We start from the raw sequence: 11,017 nt of genomic DNA, 5'->3' as shown, positions 1-11,017 counted from the left end.
TATATAAAGTCTGGTGGCATTTATACTTCTATTCCACGTATTTACTAAAAAATTTAAATATTTTACAGATGTTTCCACAACAAATATTTCAGGACATCCATTCTTTCCTGCAAAACATCACATGAGTATATTAAATTCTCTACTTTAAGCAGTCCAGAGTTATATTCTGAACCAAAGTTTCGATTTTTCTTTCTTTCTTTCTTTTTTAAGTTAACTTCAGCATGACTATGAAGATATTCCATTGCAGGGCTTTTTACATGTGGAGTATTTTTACATTGTGCCATATATACTTTTATTCAGACACCAAAATCCTTTTCACGTGGCTGGTTAGTCCTGAGACCAGAATGCTTTACTGCAGTAAAAACTCCAGGGGTTTTTGTTATTGTTTTGTTTTTTTACTCTTAAATGTAGTTTAGACTCTGTGCTGCAGAATGTTTTGTCCTCTGACCAAACCTTTAACCCACCTGAAAACAAAGATTTTTGGTCCTGCACGTGTATCCTAAATATGCTCATCTCTAAATATTTCTGATTTCAAATTGTGCAAACAAACTGTTTCAGATGACTAAATGTTATTTCGTATTATGTGGTAATTTCAGATTGTCCATGAAACCTAATCTCTGTCTTTTGCACACTAAAGTACACACGTGCGCCCCCACATGCGCACACATTAGGAAACCTGAGCAAACTCTGGCATTTTTATCTTTTGTCCCGGTCCACTCAGGTTTGCTATAAAAGCCCGAGCAGCCTCCCAGTCTCTCTGCTCTGCTGATCCGGAGACCCCACCGCCCAACATGAAGCCCCTCCTCCTAGTGGCGCTGCTCGGACTGCTCGGTAAAAGCTTTTCAGCCCCGCACTACTATATTTAATCACACACATGACATCACATTTTCAATCCAAACTGACATCCATGTGTTTTAACAGCCAGCGCGTTCGCCCGACCCGGCTCTCAGAAGGTGAAATGGTGCGTCAAGTCGGACCAAGAATTGCGTAAATGTTTAGATCTCGCCGCTGCGGCTCCTGCGTTCTCCTGTGTGAAAAAAGAAAACACCCTCGAGTGCATTATTGCCATTAAGGTGAGCGCTTTTTACATCCAGAGCACCAAATTAACCACAAATACTCAATAATAGACTTTGACCAGGGCAGTTGTTATAAACGCAATGTAACTGAAGTGCTTCACAGTGCTCGGCTTATTCTGAAATGTTACTTAAATAAAAATAAGTGAATGTAATGACTTCATTTTATTGTTTTTTTTTCTTCACTTTCTTCGAGTAGGTTCATACTCGAACTACTACTAAAACATATCTAAAGTAAAGATAAACTAACTGTATCTGCTGTGGAGTGTTCTAGAAAAATAGAGTCGAGTTAAAAAATAAAAAAATAAAATCCGAACCAAATGATTTGACTTTAACTATTTCAATTGTATCTAAATATTCAATTTCATTTGGTTACATAAATACAATTTAAATGTTACATTTAATGGAAGCTTGTCAAATAAAATTTATTTGATTGGCATGGATTCAGTTTATACCAAGCACATTTTCCTTGATGATTATTTAGCTCATTAAATAAACATTTGATTTTATATATTTCAGCTTTACTCACTTTACTCAAAATGATTGCATCATGTTTGCTGAGGATGAATAACTCCCCCCCCCTTTTAAGTATTTAATGTGGGGGAAAAACTACCAATGCCTTCAACTTATCCAGTGAAATTCTATGTAAAAATGACTTGACCTCAGTCATACAGCAAATACTCTCCGGCAGGCTGGTGAAGCAGATGCCATTACTGTGGATGGTGGGGACATTTACACTGCTGGCTTGAACAACTATGACCTCCATCCCATTATTGCTGAGGACTATGGCGCCGGTATGTCTAGTCATCAGCTGTCGTTAGTAGCCTAATGAAATAAGCTCAAGCAAGAACATGTTTAGCGTTTTATTTGAATGTGATTTAGCTGTTTCAATAATATTATATCCATTTTTTTTTTTCATTCATTCAGGTACGGACACCTGCTACTATGCTGTTGCTGTGGCAAAGAAGAACACTGGATTTGGCTTCAGAGATCTCAGGGGGAAGAAATCATGTCACACTGGTTTGGGGAAATCTGCAGGCTGGAACATTCCCATAGGATCTCTGGTGACCATGAATGTTATTGAGTGGGGTGGCATTGAAGACAAACCTCTGGAGGAGGGTAAAGGACTTTTTGTTTCTGGTTAGCTAATAACATTTGACAGTTTTAGTGCATGTATGGTCAAAGGACAATAAGATCAGACCTTTTTATGAGAAACTGGACACCTGAGAAACAATTAAACACACTTATTTGCTTTACTGACAAGAATTTATTGACGGGATCAAAACTACAGGAAAAGTAGAAACAGACAGAGGCTACCTAGCTTCTTTTTTTATTAGTCCTTTATTTAACCAGGGAAAAAAATCTCATTGAGATTAAAAATGTCATTTCCAAGAGAGACCTGGCTTCTGCCCAGGGATTATAAAATCCTGTGCCTGTCAGCACTTCTTATCACTTATAACACTTCCTTTTGTTAAATATAATTTACTGAAGTTCAAAAACTAGTCTGTTTAGACTAGTTAGGCCTGTTAGACAGTTGAACAAATCAATATCCATCCATCTTCTTCTTAACCAATTCCAGATCACACGGGCTGGAGCCTGGCTCTCAGGGTGAGAGGCGTGAAAGGTTGCCAGTCTGTTAGGGGCCAGGAAAAGACAGGAAAACCACCCACACTCACATTCGTACATATGGTCAGTTTGACAATTAACCTAACATGAAAGAAACTGGTGTATGCAGTATCCCATGCAAGGGGATGCAAACTCTGCACACACAGTATAATATGAAACTTCTAAATGATAAAAATGCATATGGGAACTTTCATATTTGTCTTTAAAGGGAGACAGTGGTGACACTCTGGCTCTATTGTCAGTGTTTTGGTTTTCTTTTCTAAATTATGACCCTGGCCTTGTTTTTTGTTATGCAGCTGTGAGCACCTTCTTCCATGCCAGCTGTGCCCCTGGGGCAGCAAGAGGCAGCAAGCTGTGTGAACTGTGCAAGGGAGACTGCTCCAGGTCCCAGAGGGAGCCTTACTATGACTACAATGGAGCCTTTCAGTCAGTGTCCACTTTTTAATGCTTCTCATTAGTGAACATAAACGTCTACACATTTAGCCAAACCTTTTATCTGTAATAATATGACTTTTGTGACAGGTGTTTGGTGGAGGGAGCTGGAGATGTGGCTTTTGTGAAGCATCTCACTGTGCCAGGTCAGTATCACAACAACCTTTATCCATTCTAACATGTAAAGAAGCACTGAATCATAGCATTGTCAGGTTTTATTTATCAAAAAAAAAAAGCTTTACCAAGATTAAAAGTTTCATTTTGAAAAGCGACAGGGACAAGAGGGGACCTGATGAACATGCATGACATACAAATACAACTGTTGCACACTGCACAAGTCAAGGACAAGTTGAGCAGAATTTCAAAGCAAATTTCAGAGCAATCACGTTGACCAAGAATGTCATTTTCTCCATTGATTAAAATCGTCTTAAACGCCCTGAAACTTCTACAAAATATGGGAAAGGATAACTGTGAAAAACACTGATGTAAAACCTGTGTCATATCACACTTCCAGAATCGGATAAGCCATCGTACGAGCTGCTGTGCAAGGACAACACCAGAGCACCTATTGACAACTATAAAGTCTGCTCCCTAGCCAGAGTGCCAGCTCACGCTGTTGTTACTCGCAAGGATCCACAGCTGGCCGACTTGATCTGGCAGAGCCTTGACCAAGTTCAGACTGACCACGTAGGAAGTACACTGAATAACATCTAATTTCAGCGTATTCTGATTCCTTGTGTTTCAGCAGCCTCATTGCTTTCCTAATGAATCATCTCACTTGCTGCCTTTTCAGAGCTTTAACCTCTTCTCATCTGAAGCCTACGCACCCGCCAAGAACCTGATGTTCAAAGATTCAACAGTGAGGCTCTTGAGGGTGCCCCCAAACACAGACTCCTTCCTGTATCTGGGTGCGAACTACATGAGCATCGTCCATTCCCTTAAAAAAGGTAAAGAACACAAGCAAGACAGGCAGAAACGCAATTGTTAGTCAGGTGTCAGTCTGGCTTATGTCTAAGTCTTTCTTCCCTCTCTAGAGCAGGCATCAGACGATGCATCCCCTGCCATCAGATGGTGTGCTGTGGGCCATGCTGAGACCGCAAAGTGTGACACGTGGAGCATCAGCAGTGTGTCTGGGGACACCACCTCCATTGAATGCCAGAGCGCCCCTACAGTTGAAGAGTGCCTGAAGAAGATTATGGTAAACTCTGGAGGAAATATCAAAATCTGTTAATTTATTATTTTTTGTCTCCACTCTGTGACATTCATCTCTGCTTTGAATCGCCCCGCAGCGTAAAGAGGCCGACGCAGTGGCCGTGGATGGAGGTCAGGTGTTTACGGCTGGAAAGTGTGGCCTGGTTCCTGTCATGGTGGAGCAGTATGTGCAAGGTAGATAACAAGAAGAAGAAATAACACACACACAATCCTGTGTCTTATTTCAACTTTTTTATGAGTAATATTTGTTCATTTTGTCTCCTCTCACAGAGTTGTGCAGCCGCTCTGATGGTAGTAAACTTTCATCTTTTTCCTCTTCTTTTTATGATATGGACAAATTTTTTAAAAAGTCTCGAAGTGCATTATTTTAATTGTAACACAACTTCAATGACCTGTTGTGCTGATGACCAGATTTGTATTTTTATCCTTGGACTCTACCACTCTACTACTACAACTATAATTTAACTAGCTTTATATGAACAACCAGTTCAAGGAATCCTTATTTATTAGTTTATCCTCTGAAACTTCTGAAGCTTTGAACAACAGGTGGATGGAGCTTGTCTTCATTATATATTAAGGATATAGTCTCTTTATGGCATTACAAACAACCAAGATTAAAAAAACAATACTAAATAAATCCCCAAATTGAGCATTTACATAAATCTGGAGACCTAGCATTTAGCTCAAAGGTATTGCTTGTACATTGTTTAAAATTTTAGTGGCTCCGGCTTTGTAAGTGTCCACCATTATAATGAAAGATGACCTTTAAAAAGTGGATTAATTTCAAATTAATCAGTGACAAACAGAGTAGATTTATATGAATGTCTCTCTGCAGTTGAATCATCTGAAATGTCTACCTCTACTTCCCGTATCCACTCTCAGTCACATCCTCCTCATACTATGCTGTTGCTGTGGTAAAGAAGGGTTCAGGGGTGACCTGGGACACTCTGAAGGGCAAGAAGTCTTGCCACACAGGAATCGGCAGAACTGCTGGCTGGAACATCCCCATGGGTCAAATCTACAAAACAGAACATGACTGTGACTTCAGTGAGTGACTGCAAGCTTCTCCTTCTTTTACCAACAGAAAGAAATTTAAAGCCACCCACAGAAATCATGCAACTCCCCTTTTTCTAAAAAAGTTTGTTTAGATGACTCACGTGATGAATCTGTATTTAAACAAAAGCCACAATCTTCCATTAACCTTGACAAAAGAGAGGTTTGCTGATTGTGGAACTCTTTCTGCATCTCTTCTTCTCATCAGCCAAGTTCTTCAGTAGTGGCTGTGCCCCCGGAGCAGAGCCCAACTCTCCGTTCTGTTCTCTGTGCGTCGGCAGCGGTAAAGCTGTGGGAGACCAGGCCAAATGCAAAGCCAGCGCTGATGAGAAGTACTACGGTTATGCTGGAGCCTTTAGGTACAGCAAGAAACAGAATGGCATCGCATACAAGTTTGTGTATAAGGAGAAAGTTAGCAAAGAGACGGGAAGCAGAGGAAAACAATCTTGCTCAATCTTGCCAGCTACTGTTATGTTTTTTTTTTTCTTATATATTTCTTTTGTAAACAGCCAAGAATGTGTCAAGAGCTGAAGCATGTTTTCCTCCTAAAACCAGAACTTTTTAATCGTTTTTAAAATTTTTGTGAACTTTAGCAGTGATAAGGTGTAATTTTTAATTGGTTAGCCATTTACCCCCAACTTCACTCTTTGTCTCCAAAGTCATGATGTATGGCATATCATTACAGGTGTCTGGTTGAGGGTGGTGGTGATGTTGCCTTCATTAAACACACAATTGTGACAGAAAACAGCAATGGTAAGAGGACTGCACTGATCTGCACTACCTGCTCCGATGACATTACAACAGCTTCTAAACTTTATTCCACCTCTCTTTATCGAAGGTAACGGTCCAGACTGGGCTCGTAATCTGAGATCTTCTGATTACCAGCTCATCTGCCCTGGGAAAGGACCAGTGGAGATCAGTGAATATGCCACTTGTAACTTGGCTCAGGTGCCTGCACACGCTGTGGTGACGCGCCCAGAAAGCCACAGTAAGGTGGTCCGCATCCTTCAGGAACAGCAGGTTTGTGATAAAGTCTAAGATAGCTACTTGAAATGAAATAAGAGCTTAAAATAAAATTGTTGTTGTTTCAAAGCACTGAATTCCCAGTGCAAAAATCTGACATCAAGGTTCAACTTCTCTAGCCGACACAGATGCTGAGTCTGAAATAGAGAAGCATCCTTTCATTACAGAAGCTGCATACAGTTTGTTTGGCATTCTGTTTTGAGCACAACAATGAATTTTTAACCGATTTTTCCAAATAGTTGCCAATTAACTCTGACAACTTTAACATTGTCCCTTTGTAGGGGCTACATCTAAGACTCTACAGGCCTCAGTTAACAAGTTAAAGCTTATGACAGCAGAATTAGAAAAATACTGAGCAAATGTGGCTTGTTTGGAAAGAAAAAGCCGCTTCTCTCTACAGAGAACATAGCAGGACAGCTATATATATTTGCAGAGTTGCATCTGAACAAACCAAGAGACTTCTGGAACAATGTTCTCTGGGCGGACGAGACCAAAGTGGAAACGTCTGGCCTTAATGTACAGGACCACGTTTGTTGAAAATCAAACATATTCGCACAAACACCTAGTAGAAACTGGTGGTGGAGGGGTGTTGATTTGGGCTTCTTTCACAGCAACGTGGCACAAACACTTCAAGTTACTGCTCCCAAAGTTGATTCTACTTGCTACTGAATCATGGAGTGTACTTAGTTTGTCACAACTGCATAGAGTCCTGTGAAAACTTTCTTTTTGATATGACTGTACTTGCACTTGATCTCAAGTGGGGGGGACCTTGGCATTTCAAAAACCAATAGTTACAAAAGTTATGATGACTTCTGTTTTTCCACATTCTGTCGGTTTCAATGAGTAAAGTAACCAGTGTAATAGAAATCTAAACTAAATAACTGCTTCAAACCTAAATTGTGTTCTTAGGCCAGATTTGGAAACACCGGAACCGATCCTTCATTCAGAATGTTCCAGTCAGAAAATGGAAAGAACCTCCTCTTCAAGGACTCCACTAAGTGTCTCCAGGAGGTACCACTGGGAACAACCTATGAGCAGTTTTTGGGAAATCCTTACATGGAGGCCATGAAGGCAGTGAGACATTGCAGCGAAACTACTCCAGGTTTGTACTACTGCAGAAATTACTTAGCATTTAAATGTTACTTTTGTACCATCTTGTACCAGATAAAATAACATTCATACTCGACATTCTCCAATTGTTTTTGTTTGCCTCTCTTCCCAACAGATCTGGAAAAATCTTGCACATTCCATACCTGCCAGCAAGGCTAATGGAGATGTACAACACAGTGATTCAGCCATCTTACCCACTTACTTCCTGCACTTACCCAAACATAGTGTTTCTCCTGTCTCCTCTTCTGATCTTACTATAGACTTGTTTTTAGAAGCACAATTGACACCAAATATCATCAGTCCTGCCAATCAACAATATGTGAAACGATCATCTCCACATATAGCTATTTTTATGCTGCTGAAACAGCATGTTACACTGCATTTGTCACTAGATCAACTATGTTTTGTTAACACACGACTGACTTTTCTCAAATAAAGACATTTCAATGCTCTTTCACGGTGAAAGCACAATTTCTGACAACGCTGATGGTGTTTTATCTGATCTTCTCCCTTAATGATTGTTACCAAAAGAACAAAAAAGAAAAGACAATATTATCACATTTAAGATAAGATAAGATAAGATAACCTTTATTAGTCCCACACGTGGGAAATTTGTTTTGTCACAGCAGGAAGTGGACAGTGCAAAAGTTATGAGGCAAAAATTAGAATACAATAAGAATAAATACAGTACACAACTGTACAGAATAGAATAAAATAAAATACTATATACAGTAGAATAAAATAAAATAAATATACAATAAGATAAAAATAGAATACAAATACAAATACTATATACAACTGAGTAAAAATACAACAATGACAGAAAGGATTATTGCACTTAGTATTATTGCATATGTATGGATGTGTGTGCTTGATCAGTTAAAGTCTTTATTATGGAGTCTGACAGCAGTGGGGAGGAAAGACCTGCGAAATCTCTCCGTCCCACACCGTGGGTGCCGCAGTCTCCCACTGAAGGAGCTGCTCAGTGCTGTCACAGTCTGCTGCATGGGGTGGGAGATGTTGTCCATCAGGGATGACAGCTTAGCCGCCGTTCTCCTGTCACTCACCACCTCCACTGGGTCCAGAGGGCATCCTAGAACAGAGCTGGCCCTTCGGATCACCCTGTTCAGTCTCTTCCTGTCCCCAGCAGAGATGCTGCCGCCCCAGCAGACCACGCCATAAAAGATAGCAGAAGCCACAACAGAGTCATAGAAGGTCTTCAGGAGTGGGCCCTCCACTCCAAACGACCTGAGTCTCCGCAGCAGGTACAGCCTGCTCTGCCCTTTCCTGGACTGGACTCTGAGTTATGAGTCCAGTCCAGTCTATTGTTCAGATGAACACCAAGGTACCTGTAGCTGTCCACAGCCTCAATGTCCATACCTTGGATGTTCAGTGGTTGCAGTGGAGAATGCTTGTGCCTGCGGAAGTCTACCACCAGTTCCTTGGTTTTACTGGCATTGATCTGGAGGTAGTTCAGCTGGCACCAGTCCACAAAGTCTTGGGTCAGTCCTCTATACTCCTTGTCGTCCCCATCAGTGATGAGGCCGACTATTGCAGAGTCATCAGAGAACTTCTGCAGGAAGCACTGGGTGGAATTGTGGGAGAAGTCTGCAGTGTAGATGGTGAAGAGGAACGGAGCCAGAACCGTTCCCTGTGGGGCCCCCGTACTGCAGACGACCCTGTCCGACACACAGCCCTGAGTCCTCACATACTGTGGTCGGTCGGTGAGGTAGTCCAGGATCCAGGTAGTGAGGTGATGGTCCACTCCAGAGTTCACCAGCTTGTCCTTCAGAACCGAGGGAAGAATGGTGTTGAAGGCACTGGAGAAATCAAAGAACATGATTCTCACAGTGCTCCCAGCGGTCTCCAGGTGAGCGAGGGAACGATGTAGGAGGTGAATGACGGCATCATCCGCTCCAATGCCAGGCTGGTAGGCAAACTGAAGTGGGTCCAGTGATGAGCTTGTTAGGCGCCGAAGCTGAGCCAGGACCAACCGCTCCAGGGTCTTCATCAGGTGGGATGTCAGAGCCACCGGCCTGTAGCTGTTGAGGTCCTTGGGGCGTGAAGTCTTTGGCACTGGTACAACACAGGAGGTTTTCCAGAGCTGTGGGACTCTTCCCAACCTCAGGCTCAGGTTGAAGAGGTGCTCCATCACCCCACACAGTTGGTCCGCGCAGGACCTGACGACCCTCGAGCTGATGCCATCTGGACCCGCTGCCTTCTTGCCATTAATCCTCCTCAGTTCCCTCCTAACCTGGGTGGTTGAGAGAGACAGGCTGGAGCCTTGTGTTGAGTGTGTATTGGATGCTGTTGTTGGGGGTGGGGGGGAGTGAGCAGGGTGAGTAGAGGAGGTGTGAAGTGTCTGAGGTGGAGCAGCAGCAGTGGGGGTGGGTGAGTCTGCAGCCGATGTTGCAGACTGCCTCATGGCTGAATCAAATCTGTTGAAGAAATGATTCAGTTCATTTGCCCATCTCACATCCCTCCCAGGCAGAGAGTTCTGCTGTTTGTGGCCCGAGATGGTTCTGAGGCCTCTCCAGACTTCACCAACGTTGTTTTGCTGAAGCTGGTTCTCCATCTTCTGCCTGTAGCTCTCCTTCCCATTCCTTATCAGTCCCCTCAGCTCTCTCTGCACCCTTTTCAACTCCTTTTCAACTTTTCAACTCCTCTTTGTCTCTGGATTTGAAGGCCCTCCTCTTCTGCTCTACTGCAAGTACCAAAAACACTGAGTCACTGGCTCGAGTGCAGGTTTAAAGAGCTGCTGTCTGAAGGTGCATTCAATAATAATGAAACATTAGGTGAAAAAACATGTAGCAGAATGACTGTCAGTACCGGTAATGTACATTATACAATTATAATACAATAAGTATAACTGTAGACTACATTTTATTAAAATGTGATTTCACTAGCTACCTTCAAATTGTTACCAGTCTATATTTAAGCACATGGATGTACAGTTTCTAACCGTGGTAGTCAGCTGAGCTGCATTTCCACAGGCTTCGCAGGCAAATGAATAAATAAACATAATTTGAGGAAAATCTGTTTGAGTGAATCGCACAGACAATGTGGCACCATCTGCTTTTTGGATACTTTGAAGACTTTTGGATAATTTACATTCAAATCAAAATCCTGTGGCATGAACAATGTGAAGCTGTTCCATCATAGAGACTTCACAGCAGGTTGGCATGTTCTGGAAACCCCTGTTAACACTTGGCTGGTGAACAAACACATGGTTGGATTAACCTAAACATGGGAAAAGGAGCTTTGGAATATGACTCCTATTTGACACAACTTAGTTCTATTCAGATATGCAGTATATTTAGGAATATTCACCCTGTACTGTACATGACAAAAAGAAGAAAAACTACATCAGTTAATGCTAGAGCTGATTTTTTTTTTTCATGAATCTGCTGAATACTTTTATACTTTATATATATATATTGTCAGAAAATAGTGAAACATCCAAGTTTCAGTCCAAAGTGGTATTTTTA

The 11,017-nt window shown here is 41.8% G+C and overlaps 1 protein-coding gene across 1 annotated transcript; it reads left to right on the top strand.

Moving 5' to 3' along the window:
* The first annotated feature begins 679 nt into the window (after positions 1-679).
* tfa (transferrin-a) lies at positions 680-7,981 on the top strand. The gene is made up of 17 exons (XM_086273477.1): positions 680-831; positions 922-1,073; positions 1,765-1,867; positions 2,001-2,192; positions 2,996-3,125; positions 3,222-3,277; positions 3,646-3,818; positions 3,925-4,078; positions 4,166-4,329; positions 4,421-4,517; positions 4,614-4,634; positions 5,226-5,390; positions 5,605-5,755; positions 6,082-6,149; positions 6,235-6,416; positions 7,329-7,521; positions 7,645-7,981. Exons 1-17 carry the CDS (start codon positions 792-794, stop codon positions 7,686-7,688), a joined length of 2,085 nt encoding a protein of 694 aa, XP_086129603.1. The 5' UTR covers positions 680-791; the 3' UTR covers positions 7,689-7,981.
* Positions 7,982-11,017: the final 3,036 nt, after the last annotated feature.

Source organism: Aulonocara sp. 'chitande type north' Nkhata Bay, linkage group LG18 (assembly GCF_057382095.1).
Source record: "Aulonocara sp. 'chitande type north' Nkhata Bay isolate Kocher_YH1m ecotype deep benthic linkage group LG18, A_spYH_male_GT1.1, whole genome shotgun sequence".
Classification (NCBI taxonomy): domain Eukaryota; kingdom Metazoa; phylum Chordata; class Actinopteri; order Cichliformes; family Cichlidae; genus Aulonocara; species Aulonocara sp. 'chitande type north' Nkhata Bay.
Note: the sequence above shows the minus strand (reverse complement) of the source record. Positions and strands in the feature narration are given on the sequence as shown.

Excerpts from the sequence above, each read along its gene's own strand:
- tfa (XM_086273477.1), top strand. The coding sequence starts at position 792 with ATGAAGCCCCTCCTCCTAGTGGCGCTGCTCGGACTGCTCG. Across the intron at positions 2,193-2,995 it reads AGACAAACCTCTGGAGGAGG|CTGTGAGCACCTTCTTCCAT; the intron begins GTAAAGGACTTT and ends TTTGTTATGCAG. Across the intron at positions 5,391-5,604 it reads AGAACATGACTGTGACTTCA|CCAAGTTCTTCAGTAGTGGC; the intron begins GTGAGTGACTGC and ends TCTTCTCATCAG.